Source organism: Oreochromis aureus, linkage group 3 (genome assembly GCF_013358895.1).
Source record: "Oreochromis aureus strain Israel breed Guangdong linkage group 3, ZZ_aureus, whole genome shotgun sequence".
NCBI classification, from domain to species: Eukaryota; Metazoa; Chordata; class Actinopteri; order Cichliformes; family Cichlidae; genus Oreochromis; species Oreochromis aureus.
Genome location: NC_052944.1, coordinates 51,473,860 through 51,496,874, shown reverse-complemented (window position 1 = coordinate 51,496,874; position 23,015 = coordinate 51,473,860). Strand labels below are relative to the sequence as shown.

General features: G+C 38.2%; 1 protein-coding gene across 1 annotated transcript; it reads right to left on the bottom strand.

Moving 5' to 3' along the window:
• Window positions 1-10,594: 10,594 nt before the first annotated feature.
• LOC116314044 (ladderlectin-like) lies at window positions 10,595-12,622 on the bottom strand. The gene is made up of 6 exons (XM_031731927.2): window positions 12,555-12,622; window positions 12,407-12,474; window positions 11,994-12,088; window positions 11,756-11,884; window positions 11,047-11,155; window positions 10,595-10,959 (listed from the first exon to the last, which is right to left on the bottom strand). Exons 2-6 carry the CDS (start codon window positions 12,465-12,467, stop codon window positions 10,877-10,879), a joined length of 477 nt encoding a protein of 158 aa, XP_031587787.2. The 5' UTR covers window positions 12,468-12,474; window positions 12,555-12,622; the 3' UTR covers window positions 10,595-10,876.
• Window positions 12,623-23,015: the final 10,393 nt, after the last annotated feature.

Here is a 23,015-nt window from a genome sequence, read left to right as displayed (position 1 = left end):
AGGTTAATGTAATAATAAAAAGAAACATGAAAATAAAATTACCTCTTCATTGTTGGTCTCCAGCTTTGTTTTCAGGGATTGCACTTCCATCTCAGTATCGCTCCTCCTCTGCTTCTCTTTATTAAGCAGATGTTCTAGTTTTGATACTTCATCATTCAGCTGAGTAAGCAGAAAATGTTTTATGCTGTGGTGGTTCCAGGTTGTTTAATGTTTTGAAATAAATGTTTAACCACTATCTGCTGTGTGTGTCCTGTGAGTAAGAGTACTCACTTTGAATGAGTAACCTCAAACAATCGGCTTCTTCATCATAAGGAATGAAAAATTCACCTCTTTATTCTTTCCTTCAAGTTTCCCCTGTGTGGTCTGTAGCTCCTCCTTATCTCGCAGCCACTTATTTTTTTCAACACGAAACTTGTGGACTTCAGCCTCTAAATCTTTGACCTTGGAGAGAAGGAAAACATCAGACTCATTCTTACTAAAAGGGAAAAGTTTCTGTATTGTACTGTGTAGGTTATCTATCTGTTCTGTTGCTTTTATACCTTTTTAATACTATTTTTATGTTTCGTTTGATATGCTTTTATTCCCATTTGAAGCACTTTGAAATAACTTCCTTTTTTAAAACGCGCTATATGAATAAATTTTACTTACTTTACTTCAGTTCAACTATGATAGGGAACATATTTACAAACCAAAATGATGGAATAAAGTTGGCATTGCATTCAGATTTGAGACAAAATTGCAGTGACCATCAAAACAAAATAACAATAAAGAACAATATCAATAATAAAAACGTCAATATTTATTTTAAAAACAAAATATATGAAGAACTGAGATAGTCACGTCCAGAGAGAAATTATAACTAATTAATAAAGTGTGAGTTAATACAGAATCAATATAACAGAATATATTGTGTAATGGGTTAATGAAATGATACCAAAAATCAAAAACTGAAGTAAATAACCATTTTACTGTTTGTTTCTAGCTCTTTCTTCAGTGTCTCTACGGTTATCCCAGCATCCTTCTTCTGCTGCTGTTCCCTGAGCTGATGTTGAACTTCAGCTATTTCATCATTCAGCTGGGAGGAGAGGGAAAAGATATGAAAGGTATCTTTTCAAGAGGTTTCAATCTCTACTTTTTAAATTATATTTTAACATTTTAGGGGACAACAGATTTTAATACTTTGTTTAAAACAATGCTTTGAAAACACATCAGATATCAGTGGAAGAAAAAGAAATCATATTTGATATCTAAAGATATAATAAAAAAAAAGGCAGTGGTCTCATGTAAACAGGCCCTATCTTAGCTTGAAAGCTTAATAGTAATAAAAATGGTAAATCATGTACCTCTTTATTCTTATCCTCAATCCTCAGCTTCGCAGTTCCTTTACATTTTCTGTGCTCCTGTCTTTCTCAGCACAGAGCCTCATGACTTCATCAGTTTTGTCTTTTAACTTTGGCAAAAGGAAACATTATTTCAAAATGAGAAATCAGTCAAAAGTTGAGTTGACTGTTAACTAAAGTGAAGAAAGCTCCCTGAAAGCCAGGTGGTTGGTTAACAAACATTCATGTTGATGGTAAAGATTGGCAACAATCTTAGCACTAGAGAATAGCTAAATGTTGTTGTTTCTATTCCTCTTTTAGAAGGAGTGTCATGGTCCCTGTGCCCCGCTGGTCGACCCTCTATTAGGCAATATGTTTGGTGTGTTTGCTCTCTCTCTCTCTCGCCGCGGCGACGCTCATTGCGGGCTCCCGCTGCTGGCCACACACCTGCTCTCATCATCGCACCGGCCGCTGATTCCAGCTGAGTACTGCACTACTTAAGATGGCGAGTCTGCACTAGTCTTCACTGGATCGTTGAGCTATCAGCGTCAGTCAAACTTGTGTATCTGCCAACCTGAATCTTGAAAGCCCTTTGTTATTATCCCGCTAACCTGACCTTTTTGTGTTTAGATCGTTTTGGAAACCAGATTCTGAGAGGAGTGACTGAGGAGGAGGTTTTGTACAGAAAGTGTGGAGCACCTTTTCCCCCTAACCCTGTGTCCCCACGGACCCTGGTGACCCGGACCCCTTTCCCCTGCACGTTGTATATAGCCACTTGGTGATTGTGTCCACTGTAAATAAACGCACTGTTCTTCGCTTAAAGGAACACCCTGGCCTGCGCCTGAGTCTCTTTCGGAAACCTTATCAAGGAGGTTGATGGGGTCATATAAAAATATTCAGTGCATTGAGATATAACTTGAAATCAAACTGAATGTACAGAGGTAAAGGAAATAAAAGACAATAACCTCTGATTGGCTGTCTTCGAGCTCTGTCTTCAGGGTCTGCAGGTCTTTCTCCAACGATTCATTCTTAGAACAGAGTGATTGTAGCCTGTCTAAGTCTACATTTTCCTCCAACTGAAAAATAAATGAAGAACCATGTTGTTGTATTAAGTTTAAAACATATTTCTGCTGTGTCTCTAATACCAGGGTCACCTAAAGATCTTGACCTTTCCCTACAACGCACCTTCAGATGACATGATTTGGTTCTAGAAATGTATAAAATTTTTATTAATTTATGTAGAGATTTGTTTACTTTGCCTTCCTACTGAAGAGACAGTAAACATTGCTGCATATCCTCACTCTGCTTTTAACAAAGGCTTCATTCTCAAAGTGGTTTTGCCTCCCCATCATATAAGTCCCTTGAGATGACTTGTGTTGTAATCTACCAGAAACCTAATGGAACAGTGCTGATATTGTATGAGCAAGTTTGTGTGTGTATTTGAGAATTACTTTCTCCATCCTTTTGATAGCAAGGGTAAGCTTGGTGAACTTCTGTTGTGACTCATCCATCCCTTTAAGCGTGTCATTTCTCAGCCACTGAAGTCTCTCCAGCTAACAAAAACAAACACAGTGGAGAGGATCCATATCACATTAGTCATACTGGTTATACTCCTAGAGCTTAGCTTAATGGCTACATAATAAATGGGGGAAGAGTTGCTGATCTGTCTCAGCTCAAAAATGAAGAGAGCAGTGACATATTATCACATCCATCCATCTTCATCTGCTCATCCAGGTTTGTGGAATGGGGGCAGCAGAGTAAGCAAGAAAACCTAGACCTCGTTATTCCCAACCCCCTGCTTCATGATGGGGGAACACCGAGTAGTCCTCAGGTCAGGAGAGACATGTGTCTCCACCGTGTCCTGGATCTGGCCTGGGGCCTCTTTACAGATAAAAACAATAGTTTAATTTGTTATATAGCATTACCTCAGTCTTGAGCTCCTCAATCTCCTCATCCTTGCGCTTGAGTTCAGCTTGTGTCTTCTGCAACTGGTTGACTGTCTGCAGGTTTTTATTCTGTTCATTCTCATCCTGCAGCATCTGGACATCAGCTTTTATGTCTTTACTCAGAGACTCACTTACAGGCGTCTCCTTTCATTGAAGCATAGGCGATTGAAAATAAATAAATAAATTTGAAATGTTTGGTCATATTATTTTAGTACTGTGTTTATTTGGTTAACAGAAATATACAATATGCTATAGTGGTTAATAATAACTGAAACCAAATATGAATGTTACTGGAACTTAATCACTGTCTTAAAGGGAAGATAAAGAAATATCTTTCACGTTCACCTCGTTGGTCTTGCTGTCCTCCTCATTTATCTCATTTGTCTGAACCTTGTTGGCCTCGATTTCATTTGTCTTTACATCATTCATCTTCATCTCATTCTTCACCTCATTAATCTTGACCTTATTTATTGTCTTTGCTTCGTTTGTTTCAATCTCATTCATCTCCACCTCATTCGTGTTCACTTGCTTTTCCGCTTCCTTCCGAGGTTCCCGGTTCTTGTCCTCCCCATCTGTCTGGTCCATAGCTTTATTTGCTTTAGTCTAGTCTAAGTGAGAAATATAGAATTGGACTTTAAAAAGTCATCTTAAAAGATAAGTTTTGCTCATCCTGACAACAGTAAAAATCTTGGCTACACAATAGATGAAGACAAATGATTTAAAGAGTTTTTCATGATCATGAAAAAATGACATTAAAATAACCAAATAGCTTTGCTTTACTTAATTTAATACTTAAATGTAATAATTGACTGGGTAGAAAATCTGACATTTTTGGTGAATAAAAAAATATTCAGGCCCTGTTTTAAAAACAATCAGTATTTGTTTGTACATATATGACCAGGCAATAGTAAAACTCAATGCGAACCACAGTTTCACGACTGCTCAGCAAATAGTTTGTGAGTGTTTGCAGACGAGTTGGCATCTTCTATTCAAGATACAGGTGAATGTCACAGTCTGTTAGCCAGTGGTGGTTTTTGATATGGGTGACATGGGCAGTTGCCCAGGGCAGCATCGTAGTGGGGGCGGCATCATGTCTGTGAAGTTTCTGAGGGCCGCATCACTGCATCGGCAAAAAAAAAGTTCCTTGCATCCACGCTGCCCCGACATGCCAGCGCATTTTGGGGATTGCATGGACACCAATCTGTTTTCTATTGCTCATTTGCGAGAAGTAAGGGCGCCCTCCGTTTGCGAGGTGTGCCTGCTGCTTGCCACACAGAGAGGAGAGGAGTGGGGCAGTGGGGGATAACCACCTAATAACCAGCTCACAAAATTAAACAAAATAAAAACAAATCAACAAAGTAGGGCTCAACGTTAACTCCATCCTCACGAATAACGCAATTAAAATTTTTAACGCAATCAACCCAACTGGGGCTCAGAATGACTCAAAATCCCTGAAATGTCTCTGTCAATGCATTTTGGGCAGTTTGTCCAAAGTTTGCCCATTCTGCGCTCCAGATGGGTTGATTGCAATAAAAATTGTAATCGCGCTAATCGTGATGACGGCGTTACGCGTTAATGTTGACAGCCCTACAAGAAACACAAAAACTAAAGACATTATGATATAGACCTATAATTTGCACTGATGTGTTTTCTAAAATCTTAGAAATGATTTAATGGCAGTTATTACAGTATTGTATTTTTTTTTTCTAAATATAAATACCAATAAAGTGAATTGTACAGCGTACTTGTGATGCTGTGTGCTTTGTGGAGGCACCGTTGAAGATAAATGTCCTGAATGGCAGGAAGCCTCATGTCAGTGATGTGCTCTGCTGCCTTCACCACCCTCTGTAGTGACGGCTGCTAGCAGAGCAGCTTCCGTACCAAACTGTAATGCAGCTTGTCAGCAAGCTCTCGATTGCACACCTGTAGAAATTTGAGGTGATGTTGGCGTTCATGCCAAACTTCCTCAGCCTCCTCAGGAAGTAGAGTCGCTGGCGAGCTTTCCTGATAGCAGTGTCTGTGTGAAGGGTCCAGGAGAAGTCCTCGGTGATGTTGACTCCAAGGAATTGAAATGCCCAGAGCACCAAACCCTGCTGCTAGGAAACAAAGCAGCAAGGACATTATCAGTCCACCACCATATAGCTCTTTGAGACCAGTTACACTAAGGGACTGCTGGCAACCAAACCACTCAGGGAACCTGTGTTTGCCAGGAGTTGCCAACCAGTGTCTAAGGCTTTGTCAGTGAGGTCTTAATGAGTTATGGGGTGGAGAATCTGTTAGATTAGCTCCATCAGTCGCCATCTGCTAAAGCTCTGATACTTTGTTCTGTTGCCATAGGTGTGAATTCAGGTGCTTCCTCTCAGTTTTTCCTGGACATTTCCCCTCTGTCTCCAAATCTATTGCCCCTAAGCTTTTTGCTCCCTTGCCCTCAACTGGAAGAGCTGTGGTGTCTGGCTCCGTTAAGCACCAAACTATTTTAATACTTCCTGTTTCTGATGTCCCTCTCAAAATCAGAAGTCACACCAGAAAGACGCTGGTCTCTGCCTCTGTCCTGGCAAACAATTGGATCCCCCATTCACCCTACTAACCTTATTTTCCCTTCTGTAAGTAACTGTGTAAATAAAGTCCCGAAAGTCTTTACCGCAATGCCTGTGTTCAGAGAAACATTCAGTAGAAATTTGTTTGTAATTTGTCTATCTCTTCATCTCCTTCTCTGTCTATTAAATTACTATTTCTCAGCTTTGTGTTTCTGATTTATGTCTGACTGAACATCTTTGTTATTCAGATTAGACGTCACTTCTGAACCAAGCATCTCACTGTTTCCTTCTTCCTTGGAAGCAGATAGAACAATGTTTTTTTTACTTACTGGTTCGGTCTCATTTTCTGGTTCACCTGAACTCAAATATTTGCTGACTTCCTCTCAGCTGAAAGTTAAAAATGTTGAAATGCTCTTCTATTTAGCTTTCTTCTTTCACAAAAACATAATATTCATATTGTTAATTGTACAGTCTGCAAAAAGCCTTAATTTATCCAGGAAGTCTTGGACTTTGTAGCAACTCGAAAATACAAGAAATATTAAGAAAATACATTCAATCTTTATTAATTTTGCTTAATAAACCTGCGTCACATTAGAACTTTTATACTAACTGGTTTTCTTTTCGTTTCCAGTTAAAAAGAGTAAGGACAACAAAACCAAAAATGCACAAGGTCAAAAGAAGGGAAATTTTTCTGAAAGGAAAAATGTGACATTTTAAAATGGCCTTCATGTTGACATGAAGAGAACACTGCAACTTTGTTTATTTTATTTTCAGGTGAAACTGTTGTTTAGCTAAGCTACAGAGAGCTATGTTTTATATTCATTATATATATATATATGTATGTCAACTTACTTGCGCTGACTGGGAATGCAAACCAGCTTTTAAGATATTTATTTTACTCTTTAAATGAAGAAAAAATAATTACATTAAAATGAATAACCTATACCTCATTATTCTCTTTCAGTTCATTTTGAATAGTTTAGGTGTCAAAATAAAGCAAGTGATATGTGAACAATAATTTGCTGTATTTTAGCATAATTATAACTTAAGACATGCATAAATATACTAAATATGTTTGCAGTCTAAAATACCAAATAACCAAACAGTCAATATTTACCTCAATGATCAAAAGTTGAATGTGGTCCCTTAAGGTGAGTATGACTCTGTAACTTCTCCTTTATACACTGCTAACAGCTCTGTGCACACGTGTCGAGGAAGTAATTTTGGTTCATGTAGGTGGATTTTGTAAATGCTGGTTTCCTTTTAGTGTACATCAGGATGAAACTACACTAGATGGCAGTGTTTTATATTCACCTGCTGCGCATTAAAAGCTACACTATGTTAGACCTTGCTGTGAAAAAATGTTTCTATGGGCGCACCTTTACTTTTGTTTAGATTTGTACACAGAAACTTACAGAAATCTTATAAACTTACAGAAATCAACAATTTAAACAAACAAAATTTAGATCAAAACACCTCATAAAATTATCATAGCACATATCCACCAATGGAAGCACACATACACATTATAATTGTGATGGAAACAATCCAGAAGAAAAGCAAATTAAAATGCATGTAAGAGACTTGATTGAAAGGTAAGGCCTTCAAGTTCATGAAACTCTGCTTATTTATCATGTGGCTAAATGAAAGCTGAAACTCTAGACCAGCTGACATCTACTCATCACCTGGTAGTGCTAACAGGTTCAGCCTGTTCTGTAGGCCAAAGTTTTTTAAACACACTAAAAAGATCTAGGTAAAAGTTGACATAAGAAATGCATTCACCATGTATGTTAGGATTGAAGCACAATAAAAGTAAATACATTTTAAAAAAATGCTTATTTTAGAAACATTGGTTTATACTAGTGACTAAGAGATCTGAGCACCCTACAGCTAAGGAAGACACAGATAACAGCTGATGCCACATACATATAAGACATACACAAACCCACTGAATTAAAGATATAAAATAATTACTCTGACAGAATGTTTACCCACGTCTTCACTTCTGTTTTTTCATTTCTACTTTTTGACAGATGCTTTATAAAGGTGGTGTATAGTTAATATCATTAGGTTAATGTTGTTTTGTCTTGATGCATGCTCAGTCATCCAGTTAGTTAGTTAGTAAATCCCCAAAAGTTGATTCTGTTCATCTGGATGCAGCATTTTCAGTGGGTGAAACGTTTCATCGCTCAGTGACTTCTTCAGTCTCAACTGACTGCAGGTTTCCACAACCTTATAAACATTTGCATTGGAGTACATGCACAATGACTGAAACTAGCACCACTGAAGGAACAATGGGCTGGGAGGTCAGTTCCTTGATTATTAATATGCAAATTCTCATGACCATTGATCAAAGCTCAGTAAATAAGAAAGAGGACAGGAGAGGAAGACGAGAGGTTAGATTTAAAGGTAAGGACTGCCCATTTAAAGCTCATGTGTAAGTCCTCGTGTTTTTAAACCAGATATTGTGTCTGTTTATATGACAGTGTGAATGAGTACCTTGGACATTTCTTTACCAAATCCAAACTAAGACTCAGGATTCCTAAAACAATGTTGCAAACCAATTAGTGCGTAAAGCTAAACATACTAATAACTGTGAGTGTTGCTGCATGCTGTCACACTGATCAGAGGACAACTTCACAAGACAGGTAAGCAATAAATTAAACAAAGACCAAGCAAACAATTGTGGAGAATTTTTTCTTAGGGTTGCAAAGGGCACTCATGAGAGACACAAAGCAGAGTTCAGTCAACAGAGGAACCTTTAATAATTTCTTTGTCTATTGAACCAAATACCTGCAGACCTCTTCTCTAGGCCAGATCTCCTTCAATATTAGGACCAGTGACATGGATCTGACAAACTGAGGTATGCCTTCTTTAGATCCAACAACCCCAACACACTAATCTGTTCATTAATCATGAAATATTATTCAGTCTGACAGAAATCTGGTGGTTTTTGATGCTGAGCTGTCAGGTTTCTTACTGATTAATCTCTTGCTTTATTGCATACATGTAGATTAATTCAAACACTACAACTATCATTGAGTTTAATAGCTAGCTAGAAACGTTTCTGACATTACACACAAGGACCTGCTGCTACTTCTGTTCTTTACTGTGGCTGTTAATCTGAACAGTAGAATTTAACCCATGTTTATGAAACTTCCAACCATTTAAAATTTACCTTATGTGGTAACGAGTCCTCATGGGCAGCATGGTTGGAATCAGCTTCTGTGCTATAATCATACCTAAATGTATTATTATTTTTAATATTATTTTGTTTACCATTAACACCTTGATCAAACACAGACAGAAAAGTCAACATTGCTTATTCTGTCTGGTGAGGTTTAACCAACATGATGAGTGTGTTGTTGCAATAAAATCAACGGATCGTATTTCAGTTACTCATTTCTTTCCCCCGACTGTAACCTGAAATCAGTTTCTACTGCTATAAGAACATAATTTGCAATAATTTCTTGTCTGCAAAGTCTCTATATTGAAAGAATTAATTTATGGGATTTTGGGGAATGAACTCTAGTTTAATTTCTTATGTAAATTAAAATGCTAAAACTGGTACATCGTTAATTCTGTTAAGCTGATTTAGGCTGAGATTCAGCCATCTGCCTTCACCACTTGAGGTGAGAGAAGAAAAAGTAGCTGATTTCAAACAGTACTGATAGAAATAGCCATTCCAACCAGAGATTGTATTATGTGACCAGTCAATCTAAATAGTGTGAGTATATTTATTTTTAAATCCTCAAATGGTTTTAACCCTTACACTCCAGCTCAGAGCCTCGGGTTATCTCACCAACTCCTGCACATACAATAAATCTAAGCAGAAGCTCAGAGGAGACAGAGCATTTCCGATTTCTGCTTATGTTTCATGGAATGAACTGGCTTTTGCAAAATATTTTTAAAACTCTTCCCACAACATATCTGTACCCTTTGGTCTTCAACCCACTTTTTTTATTGTGTGGTGTTTTTGTTTTTTGTTTTTTACCTTTTTTACCTTTTCTGCCCCTGGTTCAAAGAATGGAACATTGATTGAATTTTCCACCCAAATAATTTATGTCAAAACAAATTTATTGTTAAAAGTTTTGGATTTTCGACTGCATTTGTTCTTGTTTGTCCTAGTCCTCGTTCTTGTAGTTGGCTCCTTCCCCGTGTCTTTCTGTGCTCTCTCTTTGGCTCCTTTGTGGGTTACTCTTATTCACCCTGGTTCTATGTGTCAGTTTTTAACTTTGAACACTCGCCCCTTCAAACATCTCTGCAAAGGACTGGTGTCAAACTCCAGTCATTGAGGACTGGTATCCTGAAACTTTTGAATACGTCCCTATTTTAAGTTTAGTTTATTTTAAATTACATTTTTTTAAATATACTTGAGTAGGGTTAGGGGTTGCCACCTCAGCATGCACTGTAGTTGAATACCCCTTTCTTTAGAGCAATAACTTTTTCTGCACTTGATTTAATTAATATCAATAGTTTTTAACTTCTGTACTGTCCTTTCTGTAGTAGCTGGTAAATAGTGTGTTTTTGGATATACTGCACAAATGAGAACTACCCTCAATGCTTTAAGCTCTATATACACTCTATTTAAAAGGCACTAGAGTTATTGTTAACTGTAGTTAACTGGTGCTTGGCAAGTATAACCTCAATATGAAGGATATTAGGCTTAATTTTTAAAATCTCTGTCCACTCTTCTGTTATCATTTTTTGTTTGTTTGTTTTTTTAGAGGTTGCAGGTAGATATTAATCTACACTTATATGTGGCTAAACACAAGATACATGACACAGAAAATATGCTTGACTGAAAGCTTTAATGATGACTAAAAAACAAAGAAAGTTTACTCTGCAGAAAAAAAGTGCTAAAATCAATCCTTTGGTAACACAATCACTCTGCTACTGTTATAGACATGAGGCCTAAAACACAGTTGACTTGTCACTTTGTTCATCTGGTTCGGTGCTAGAGGGAGAGGAAAAATGCAATGATGGAAAGTGAAATAAAGCAAAATAGCAAGCAGAATACAAACACCAATATATCAGGGTGTTTGTGTTGTAATGACATTTTCATGCTTCAGTTTCAGCCCCTGCGTCTTGATATTTTCCTGGCACAGATAGATGGCAGATTAACATGACAGTGCTGATCATCCCAACATTTGGAACCTGTAATTTTCAAATTCAGAAATCAGTAAAATACTGCACATTTTTTTAATCACAAGAACTCATGTAAATCAATGTGAGTTGAATTACCGCTAAAATTTATCTGCAGACAATCCTGTTTCAAATAATTATTGGGCTCTCCTCCGCACCAGTTTTGATAGTTGAAACGGCTCCCATCACTCCACAACCAAATACCCTCCTAGAGGACAGAAATTGAACATAGAACAGTTCAGGTCAGAATATTGAGGCTAGCCACAGTTTTTACAGATCAACCCACCATCATAACTTTCAATCTAACCAATTAGCAAATCTCTAATAGGCAATATTATTTAAGCTGCTTGTAACTTTTGTATTAATCACTGTAGCCCATCTCAGATCCTCCATTCATATAGACAACAATCTTTCAAAAATGATGGTGATGAGTCACTCTCATGACTCATCAAATGACACCATTGACTGGACAGCTGGTGGCATGCAGTGTGTAGACGCTGTATTTTCAGATCGAACCAGCTTGAAAACTTGCATCAGGTAGCACCACCTATTACCACCTATGAAAAACCCTCAAAACTGAGTTTAGTGAAGTCAAGCTGAATACAAACTATTGGAAAAGATGCATATAAGAAATAGTTAAAAAAAACAAAAACAAAAACAAAAAATTTCAGTTAAATTTTATTTATATGGTGCCAAGTTTCCTCAAAGTAGTTAATATTGTAAGATGCTAAACGGATATAGAGAAAACTTCAAAAGACTGGAGAAAAGACATATTGTAGCACACATATTGTAATGATTAAAAAAATACCCCAGGTGCATCGGTTCCTCCAACCCAAGTTACTCCATAGCCATTATGTGCAGTCAGCCTCTGAATCAGATGGTACTCTGTGCTGGTGTGCACAGATGCAAGGTTTCCTCCCATGGACAGGCAGTTTCTCTTTAATGAAGAGTGACAGACAGAGCAGAGGTTTTTCAAAGTCACAACTGGACTAACATGTATTTTAATAGCAGTTTAAAGTGTTGGAGAAAAAGTAAGAAAAATTTACCTCAGCTGCAGCCCAATTCATGGCTCTTGGAACATAGAGAAAGCAGCGACGACGGATCCGAGTCCAACCCTGCGGACAACCCCTGCACCTCCATGCTGGGGGAAAATAACTCTTTGTAATAATTCAGAAAAACAATAAAACCGAGTGGTGTTCTCCTGAGTACAAGCAAAAAATATTAAACACACTTGTTGTGTCAGATTAACAATAGAGTTGCTTGTATCTTTTTTTTTCTCTTTTTGGATGATCGTTCTTAATCCAAGTTCTCTTATGTGACAATCCTTTCCTCCTCTCTTTCTCCATTATATGCAGTTGTATTTCATCTTTAACTAAATTTTTAATTATATTTTTGTTATGTTTTCTCTTTATAATGCAATGATTTCTTTACATAATGACTATTGTGCTGCAATACTCACCAGCAACAGTGGACAAAGCCATCATCACACAAAGAAGTGCAGACACAGTCAACAGCTTCATGGTACCTCTGTGTAAAAACAAAGACCCAAAATGACTGACAGTTCATTAAATAAGTGATAGATGATAATTTGAGATTTTGCAGCAGACCTTTTGTAGAGCCTCTTCACTCTTTTCAATATCAGCCAGTAGCTTCAGTCTTCCAGAGTAGATGTGCGAACAGAGTTGGACCAGTGTTTATACACAGGACTCTCTTTAATTTACATAGTTGCAAAACCAGGAAGTGACACTTGTCTAGGGTGTAGATTGACTGGGGTTATTCCAGATATAAATGGGAACTGATGATGGATAACCACACAGCATTGGTGGTAGGCAGTAGTGATAGATCTCAGGAAAAACCTCTAGGATCTGTGCCCATAGCTCAGTTCTAGGAACAGCAAAGGAACTGCACAGAACCCTTAAGCTCCCAGAAGAAGAAATCGTTAACCTTTCACTGAAGTTTACTGCAATAAAAAAAAGCTGCTAATGTTTTAATAAACATTAGCAGAACAAAATGACTGAAACATTGACCAAAGAAAACTTAATCATGTTTTTTTTCAGTGACTTTCTCTTTTTTTGAACTTCCAGCTGAAATGTGCTGGGATGACTATGGGTGTACCTTTGAAAACCTGCCAGTGCCAAGGAAATGTGATGATTTATAGGCTTAGCATTGTTATAGGAAGGTGTATCTTTTTGTCATCCATGTCACATTTGGGCTCATTTCTCCTTTCTCCTATATGATTTTACTTGCTTGTCTGATGTGGGTTGCACCATTTGACCTTAGGAAAATGAAAATTACCAAGAGTTCTTCGTCATTCCACATTTACATGGAACTTTCTGATTGCTGTTTATTTTAATTTCTCTAAACAAGATGTTGCGAAAAATAATGTGGCAGGATGTGGCCTATTCAGCAACTATTCCTCACTGCTGGTTCGTGGTGGACAAGTTACTTTGAAAAATGAATTATCTATAGTTACTAGTTACTTCTTCAAAAAAGTAAATGAGTTGGTAACTGAGTTATAATATTATAAAAGTAAATAATTATTAGGAACAGTAACTGTCATTGAATGTTCTCAGTCACCATTTAACCCTAGTACTGAAGAAGGTTCTTGGATGACAGGTGAAATGTCCTCAAGCAACTTAAAGAAGTCCAGATGCTTTTCTTTCGAAACTCCTTAGGAAAAGTAATACTTAAAAAAAAAAAAAAAGCTTAACGCTCTGGGGTCCAGTTTTTGACTACTTTTTACCTCTGCATTTCACCTTTAAAAGCTACTTATCTGCCTAGTTTGGCATCATTCTTTTCAGCACAACATCATGCTAGAAAAAAAAAGTTATATTTTTTACCATACCATTACTTTTAACTCCGTTATTCCCATCACTGCTATTCATTCATCTTCAATTCGTCGATGACTTAGGCAGTTGTTCCCTCATCATCGTGTGATTGTCAAAATATACTGTTGCAGTCAAAGTGAATGAGTTCTGCCCTTTGTTTCAAAAATCAGTTGAAAGCATGACTCCCCTACTAACCCATTCCAGTATTCTTCTAGGACAAATAGACTGGTTTTAAGTTGAATTTCACTAATATCCATCCATAGACCATGGCACTGTTTCATGCACACAAAGCTGTTGTGGTTTTGAACATGGTGCTTTTGTGACCATAGAACTACTTGTAATTTTAACCATTTTGTAAATGATTTGGGTGTTTTTAAACACTAATGCTCATGGAGAAAAAACCAAAAAAACATTCATTCTGCTGTTGGAAATGGTCAAACATAGTAAGTGATAACAGTACTACATTTATTTCAAATCAAAAATGGGAAAAAGAAATCTGCAATCAAAAATCACTTCATAAGCCCTTATTATTATGTCCATTTTCTGTCCCAGTCAGTGACAGTACAGTGGGGGTTTTTAGAAGCTCCGGGGACGTCCAAAAGCCAGCTGAATTCCACGGAAGATGCGCTCATAGTCAGGGATGCACCACGGCTTCCAGTGGAGCTCTTCCTCCAGCTGGGTGAAGGCTGCCTCCCGATGCTCGTACATCTTGGAGTGTGCTGGGTCCATATCGTGGTCAGATTGTATTGTCACAATTTGCGAGGCAAACCATGTGGAGTGAGAGGACCCAAGCACAGACAAACAGAGAGAAAGGCGGACCAAAAACAAGCCTATACTTTGGCCAAGGAAACACTACACAAAGCAAAGGAAACCAAGAGAAACCAACTACTGGGAATGTGGAGAGAATAACAGCAGATGAAATACATTGACATAGGACACTGACCTTCAAAGTAAAACAGGAAGCACAACAATTTACAAAGACACAGACTAGACCAGGGGACACAGCTGCCAGGGGAAAAATAGGAGACGCTCGACAGGAAACTATACAAGGGGCATAAAAAAGGGGAGGGACAAAGACAAAACCAAAGAACTAGAAAAAACAAAACAAAGGAATGTAATAATGTAAAACTGAAGATTTGAGTGTGAACATTTACTAGAAATTGTAAAAGTGATTACATGCAATAAACACAAGTACAGTTTATTAAATATTAGCATCATGCATTAGCAACATCCATGTTTTTATCGAAAGAGTGATGTGTGCACTCTCAAAACAAAAGCAGCAGACATTTTTTTTTATTAATTACTCAGGGACAGAATCATGGAGACAGACTAAATGACATAAACTTTTTTGACTGCAACAAAGTTAAATCTGAAGAAGCTACTGTATAATAGCACTGATTCATAATGAACACCATAACGGAAGAGTAAACCAACTAGAAAAGTATGACTGTTTTCAAGTATTTTTCAGAACCCTTGCAGAACTTGTGTCTGCATCTGTGCTGCAAGTCTCTAAAAAGAATTTAAAAAAAAAACATGTCAAGTTGTTGAAAAATGAAAAATGCACTGTTTTATATTTAAGTATATGAATTTCATAATCAAAACCTTAGTAGTTAGTAGTAGAACCTACAAAGTAAGGAACGAGGAAACTTGGAAACTACAAGGGGAAAAAAAGAAAAAAAACAATACACAGCAAGATGGAGAACACGGCAAAGGCCAGGGTAAGCCTGAGACAATATATACACAGAGGATAAGGAGGGAGAAGAAGAGGTGAGAACACAGATGGGGATAACTAACAAAATGCCTATGGAGGAACTAAAACTGGACGCCCAATAAAGGAAGAACGCACACAGAACTAAAACAAGGAATTAATGATACTAAGAGAAAGATTACAACAAAGAAACAAACTGGAGAGATGACAGATTTCAAGGAAAGAGCAAAGTTATACAGAAACTGGGGACCAGAGCAGATAAGAATATACCCGATAATACAAAGAAAATAAAAAAAACAAAAAACAAAAGATAGCACTGAAAAAAAGATGATAACTAAATATTACACAACCAGAAAGATGACTAGAAACTAAGATAGGAAACTCAGGTGCGCTAAGGACACAATGTCAAATTATGAGGACTAAAAATTCATCTTGAGCAAAATATATCAAAACAAAAATATGACGACTACACAAAAACTGAAAACACGTGAAGAAAAAATATGTCATGACAGAAACATCTCAAAACATTTCTCCAAAGATATACTGAACTTATGAACATATTCTGCTAGTTTTTCTTCTTACACTTTTTTCCCTTATTCATTTTACAAGGCAAAGCTAGAGATAACCAAGAAAAGCATGCCAACGTCTGTGACTTGTGGATAAACTAATTATCATACAGACCGTTAAGCAACAGCACTGGTGAAATTTTGAGGAAGTTGGAGCTTTCTAAATATCATTTAAAATTGAAGTTGAGACATAATTTCACAAACGTTATTGCTCACTCTGACATTGAACTTTTTAGGTAATTGAGGTCACTGTCAGGCAGCGCTGTGTGTGACTGGTAGAGTTGCAGTCACGCAGGCAGGACTGAACTTAACAAAGGTTTTATTTCAGAATCACATTTATTGGCCATGTATATGTGCAGACACATACAAGGAATTTGATTCTGGTAGATGGTGACTCTCAAGCACAGCAATGTAAATCACAACAATATGTAAACAACACAATACACACACACATACACACACGTGTTTATATATGCATGTACACATGCATACACATACATACACAAGGCTGTGTAAACCAACCATAAATAACCTAATCTAAATCGTATATACATAAAATGCCGGATGACAGAAATGAAATGAAGTGAAATGAATACCAAGGAATGTACATGGTGCAGTTGCAGTCTGGAAGTGGAAGCAGTGTGGCAAGTCAACTGTTTAGGAGGGAGATGGCGAGGGGAAAGAAACTGTTCCTATGTTTGGTGGTACTGGTCTGCAGGCTTTGCTGACCACAGTGACATAACAAACTGGGAAGGCTAACTGGCAGGAAGTAAACAGACAAAATGAACCAGGTGCTTTACCACAGAGACAAGACACACAGCAAGAGGGAGAACACGACGCCAAGCAAAGGAAGATGTAGACACTAAATACAAGAGGGTAATGAGGGAATAAAGACCAGGAGGGAAACATAGCTGAGACTAATCTCTCTCAAACACACACATACAAACACACACATACACACACACACACCAGGAGGAAGCAAAATAGAATACACTAACATAGGACATGGGACTGTCAAAGTAAAACAGGAAATACACAAACATAGAGATAAGGATGACTAGACATAAGACTAGAAACACAGGAGGGGCACATCAACAAAACCTAAAGACTAGCAGTGTTGGGGAGTAACGGAATACATGTACCGCCGTTACGTATTCAGAATACAAAATATGAGTAACTGTATTCCGTTACAGTTACCGTTTAAAAAGGTGGTATTCAGAATACAGTTACTTTGGTGAAATAAATGGATTACACGGCGGTACTTCCCTGTTTCATATTGTCGCGGATCAGGACTGTTTGGGTTTGTTTGACAGCTACGTAATGTTGTTCCAGGCGGCAGCGTTACGGTTGCCATGGTTACAGGGTGACGCTCTCTCTCTGCGTGTTTCCTGGGTGAGAGAGCGCTTTTTTGTTGTTGTTGTTGTGCTAAGCTAAAAGGCAGAATGCTACAGGCATAGCTCTAAAGAATGTAGCCTCATGGGCAGTGTAGTCCGTGCTGCAGGGAGGATGGACTGCCATACACGTTATGTGTCTGTGAGCGAGGGAGGGAGAGAAAGGAAAAGTCCGAGCTGTCACGGAGCAAAAACGGGAGCTGGAAGCATGTAAATATAATAATAACCACTGCAGCCAAGAAGAGTGCCTGACGAGCCCATTTGTAAGTAAGCTATTAAGACTGGACTGTACACTGTGTTCGTGTTTTCCTCCGGAAAAAATAAGTTCCGTTGGAGCAGCCTTTCAACGCCTCTCTCTGTCTCTGGCAAGCAAAGTTGACCCAGACAACAAAGTAAAGCTAGTTTTCGGCTACCAGCCCGACACGGAACCCACTGCATTAGCCAGAGGTCCCTTTACTACTGTTCGGAGCCGCTAACCTTCAGTAACAGTAATAAATCACAGCAATAGTACATTCACATAGTTGTAAACAGCATGATAATATATTAAGTAATCCAAAGTATTCAGAATACGTTACTCTCATTGAGTAACGTAACGGAATACGTTACAGAATACATTTTGGGGCATGTATTCAGTATTCTGTAGTGGAATACATTTTAAAAGTAACCTTCCCAACACTGAAGACTAGATATCAAAAAATACTAAAGAATATCTAAGGGAGCAAGAAATGCAATAGACTAAACCATGAAAAGCTAGAGATGGCACTATACCACTTTGTTATGTACAATACCGATATCATAAAGTTTGATATTTGCCGATACCAATATTATTCTGATATAGTGTATTTTATAATCAATAAAATTATTTCTTTAAATATCTTGCTGCATTTTGTATAAGTTCATACTCAAGTTTAAAAAACAAAACAACAACACTAAAGCTATTCTGTTATACCTTTATGTAAAAAATACACTGCACCCAAAATATTTCATTGTTCAGCAATACTGATCAATCTAATAAACCTAAACCTACACCATCCTCCCTTTTCTGGTATTATAATGAGTACTTAGTGGAAATATGAAACAACCTAACTAATAGGGTTACAAACTCCCAGCAAAGAAATAGGGAACCACCCCCCACCCTCCGCCTCATGATGCTAAATCGACGTAATCAACTTTAATTTAATGCATGTGTAAAAAAATGCACAGAAATCAATTATTTTTCCACAATAATTAAATAGATTCAACATCTTTCTTCAACAGAATTGCAGACTGCACAGATGGTACCTTCCCAAAGGAAAAAGTACTATAGCTTACTAGGGTATATATTAGAGTTAATAGTTACTATATACAATAATGGACGTTTATACATTTTACATCAGATTAAAACTTTGGTTATAAGATTCAGATAATTATTTATTAAAAGCTAGACATTTTAAATGAGAATAAGGAAGAAAAGTATGTCTTTGTGCCCCCCTTTTCCCTGTTCATGCCTTACCTGCCCCCCTGGCAAAACTTTGCTAGATCCGCCCCTGCACAGTTATCAGCCGTCAGCTAAGTAAAGGATCCTGGTGTAGAAAGTAATATTAAATAAATTCTAACAACAGCTTATCAAGCTTAAACGTGCTGCTGTTGTTTATCCGCTGGTTTCCTCTTTCTGGTGCAAATTGGGCGATAAACAAGAGAGACAGGAGTCGCGATAGAAAAGTCGATCAGCTGATCATTGATCAGTTTCATGATTTAAGAAGCAGCAGGAGAGGGAGGGAGAGAGAGAGGCAGTCGCTCCATATATCGGTTGTTAAGCTTAACGTGGAAATACTTCACAAAAATTCAGAGATGAACTTACACACTTGCTTTACTTTTCTCTGAGATAACTTTCTCTGAGATGAAATGCCGGTTTGGTAACGAGGCTCCAAATGCTCAACCAGACCACCAACAGCTCTCGCACAGCCGCTCTATAATGTGACGCATACCGCTACGACGTGCTAACGTAATGAGCCGAGTTATGCCATATCGCAAGTTTTGTGAAGTGCTTTTGTGATATTTAATGGATCGGATTACATTTTGTATTTCTCTGATATCCCATCCAGTTATTTAGGTCAGTATCGGACCGATAGGAAATATCGGATCGGTCCATCTCTAACAGTCATATTGTCAGTTGCTGCAGAAAAATGGATCTACAGTACAAATCAACCTCATCTCCTCCACTATTTCCCATATAAAGTTGATGTAATAGGCTAGGCTAAAATCCATGAGGTAAATGAAACAATATTAGGTGGAGAGTAGCATTTATAGAACAGAAAAGCAATGTTTTAATCAGTAGAACCTTCCTAAGGGAGGAATAAAGTGTATGAATAATGACATTAAATGGCTTAAAAAAGGATTTAAATGAAGCTTATGCAGAAGTTCAATAAGGAAGATCTGTCGTCACATCTCTGCTTCCCAGGTGTTTGCAGTTAATCTAAACTTCACATCACTTACACTTTTCCATCCTGTAAAGATAATTGTTGTCACAGTTTGCCATGGCAAGCCATGGGGAAGGAGGACCCAAATGCAGGACTCTTCAATGCAAGCAGTGTGTTTATTTACAGTGACTTAAAATAATACACAACAATAAATCCCTGTGCACCTCAGACTCCCGTGCCATGTCTTTCTCCCAGTGTCCGTACTCCGTGCCTTCGCTCCCAAGTGTCCATGACAGGCCCCTCTTGGGAAAATAATAGAGGCAGACGTTAGAGGCTTTCCAACTGTGACAGGCTTACACTCACTGATATGTTTAAAACACTGATGGGTAGTCACGCAGAGACCCAGCATTGGAGAGAGCTCCGCCGCACTCCTAAGTAGCTCCTTCGACGAGGCTTGATCAGCTGCAGGTGTGTGATGATCTTTAGGTGTGACCAACCACCTGGCAGGGCCACACCCATCAGACTTGAAGGTGCCTGTCACAGCCGCACCCACACAAGCACACACACCTGCCTATATACACACAAGTGTGGACATCAGGAACAGCAGCACAGTGCAGCAAAAACATATAATATGATACAATTCCATAACTGCTCAGGGACCCTGGGTTGCTCATATCCAGGTCCCTGACAATTGTGACATCATCTAGTCCAATCATTTTTTCTGCTGGCCTTCTTCAGGCTAATCACCCTTCATGCCACATACTATGTGGCATGAAGGGTGCCACTGCTTCACATCTGTCATTCCCCCTTGCAAGCGTCAATAAATCATTTTCAAATTCTTCTGCTGATCTTTCCTTATTAAACTATTATTAACTGGTGGTAATTTGATGTTTATCTTGACAAAACAGACGTCTTATTAAAATTGTGAACACAATTTACTAAATTAAACATCCATATTGAAATATTATAGTGAAGCATAATGGAAAATTTCTATAATCTCATTTAAAGAGTTTAAGTGCTTATACATATGCTTTGTTGTAGCACTGTAATAGTGAAAGTTTCTAAACCTAGATGAACTTATTTCAGCCTCAGTTGATGGAGAAGGCAACTCCCTCTGCAGGTGCTGATAACGCCAAGGGGACAAAAGAGCATGCCCATTGTTCCGTTAGGTTTCATAGCGAGCCTCATGATATGCGGTATACCACATATCATGATCAGTTTGTGACTTCCTGGATGAGTATGATGATGTTTCATGTCTGTGTTTGCTCTCCTTTATGCAGTAATTAAATAGCTTGACCACAGCTGACCATGTCGCAGACAGTATTAACAGAGAATTCCACCACAGAAGCTAAAATGTATACATAAATCTGCCTAAATGTCCACTGAACACTTACTATTGTGTGCAGGTAGCTAAAAGGGTAAAACTGCTAAAATCCATCTAATCCCTCTCTCTTCTAAACACCATACAAGGAAACAGTTCTATTAACTAAATGCAATGTTACTGGTTATAGAAATTTCAAAGCAGAAGAGCATCAGTGCCCTTCTCCACCTATATGCAAGGAGTAATGTGTGATACAAAGATAAATGTATTTGTAGATGTAGATGTCATTCATCACAAAGACAAATAAAGTGTGTGAACTAAAAAGCAGACAAAATTTTAAAATGCAGAATTGAAGTTTACCACTTCTCATAGTCTTGTATTACATGTAACATTACACAACAATACAGATCTGTTGGAGCAGATCATTGTTCGTGCTAACACGGAAACTTGCCAAACAATGATAATTTCAACATCATTGAAATGATGATGATTAAATGTGCCCCTTTCTTCCTCCAGCCGTTCCCGCCTTAGACATTGTCACATAATGTAATAACTGAAATAAGAAGTAGAAAAGAAAAAATGAACACTTAAGAGATTCACATGAATAAAACGAGCCTATAGAGATTTTACCAAGTTGTTCTTGGCAAACAATATGTGTTTGGCACCACAGTGCATTTAAAATTCTGATTAGAAAATCTGCAAGATAAAAAAATTAAAATGTTGTCCACACATTTCTAAACATTCCAGGATCCATGTGTGTGGATTTGTAGGTCTGGTCTTGCAGTCTCAGCTAACTGCTCTGTTGTTTTACCCCTGCCACTTCCTTTCTGTGCTCCACTCGTGTATTGAACCATGCAGTATGCTTGTTCATCTTAACTGCTATGATGGCTGACAGAAGCTTCCATGTTCCAGGTTATTGGCTGGTAGTTGGATGGCAGTGGTCTCTTCTGAGTATTCTTGGAGATCAGGACTGTCTGGCCTGGTCTAATAGCAGTTCATTTATAGGCTAATAGGTTCATTTGTGCTGCCAGACGCTCTTGGAGTGCAGTCAGCTTCTTTAGCCAATAGGCATGAATCAGTTCAGGTCTCTGTGTTTATCACTGTCTATCAGTTTGATGTTCAGTGATCCATTAGCCCAGCGGTCCCCAACCCCCGGGCCTCGGACCGGTACCGGTCCGTGAGTCGTTTGGTACCGGGCCGCGAGAGTTGAAGCTCAGGTCTGAAATGTATGGTTTTCAGGGTTTTTATCGGTTTTCAGCGTTATTTTGTTATCGTTATCGTTAACTCAGTTTTCCTGGGTCTTTTCACGTGTGTTATGAATAAATCTTCTTTTTTTCGGTACCGGTACTAGTTTTATTTTGTTGTATTTATCCGCAACACCTTAAAGGCAGGTCTGTGAAAATATTGTCGGGCATAAACCGGTCCGTGGCGCAAAAAAGGTTGGGGACCGCTGCACTAGCCAATAAAAATTTTTGTTATGTGTTCTGTCCTTCTCTCATATCCCTTTTCAGTATCCTTCCATCTCCAACCTTGGTGGGGCTGGATCAGGAATCTTGTTCCCCTGTAACTCAGAGTACACCTGGTTCATTCTCCTGCCTTCTTTGCCTTCTTTGCTTGGCAGTTTCCAAGCCCTCAGTTATGGACAGCTTGCTGCCAATAGTTATCAAAATTCTCTACACACTGCCTTTATTTTGGCCAGTAGTGGGATGAGTAGGCCTGTTCTCATCCCTTGTCCATGTCTATACTTACTCCAGTAGTCAACGTCTCAACATTGTGTCCTGGTTCCCCAACACCTGACAGGGACCTGAGGCGACATCCAAGCCAGTATGGCTTTAGTTATCTCTCTCACTCATGT

What these genes read in the sequence shown, in the direction of transcription:
- LOC116314044 (XM_031731927.2), bottom strand. Translation starts at nt 12,467, where the DNA reads ATGAAGCTGTTGACTGTGTCTGCACTTCTTTGTGTGATGATGGCTTTG. An exon ending in GGCTTTGTCCACTGTTGCTG is followed by an intron (nt 12,089 to 12,406) that starts GTGAGTATTGCA and finishes ATTTTCCCCCAG; the next exon opens with CATGGAGGTGCAGGGGTTGT. An exon ending in TGAATTGGGCTGCAGCTGAG is followed by an intron (nt 11,885 to 11,993) that starts GTAAATTTTTCT and finishes TCTTCATTAAAG; the next exon opens with AGAAACTGCCTGTCCATGGG.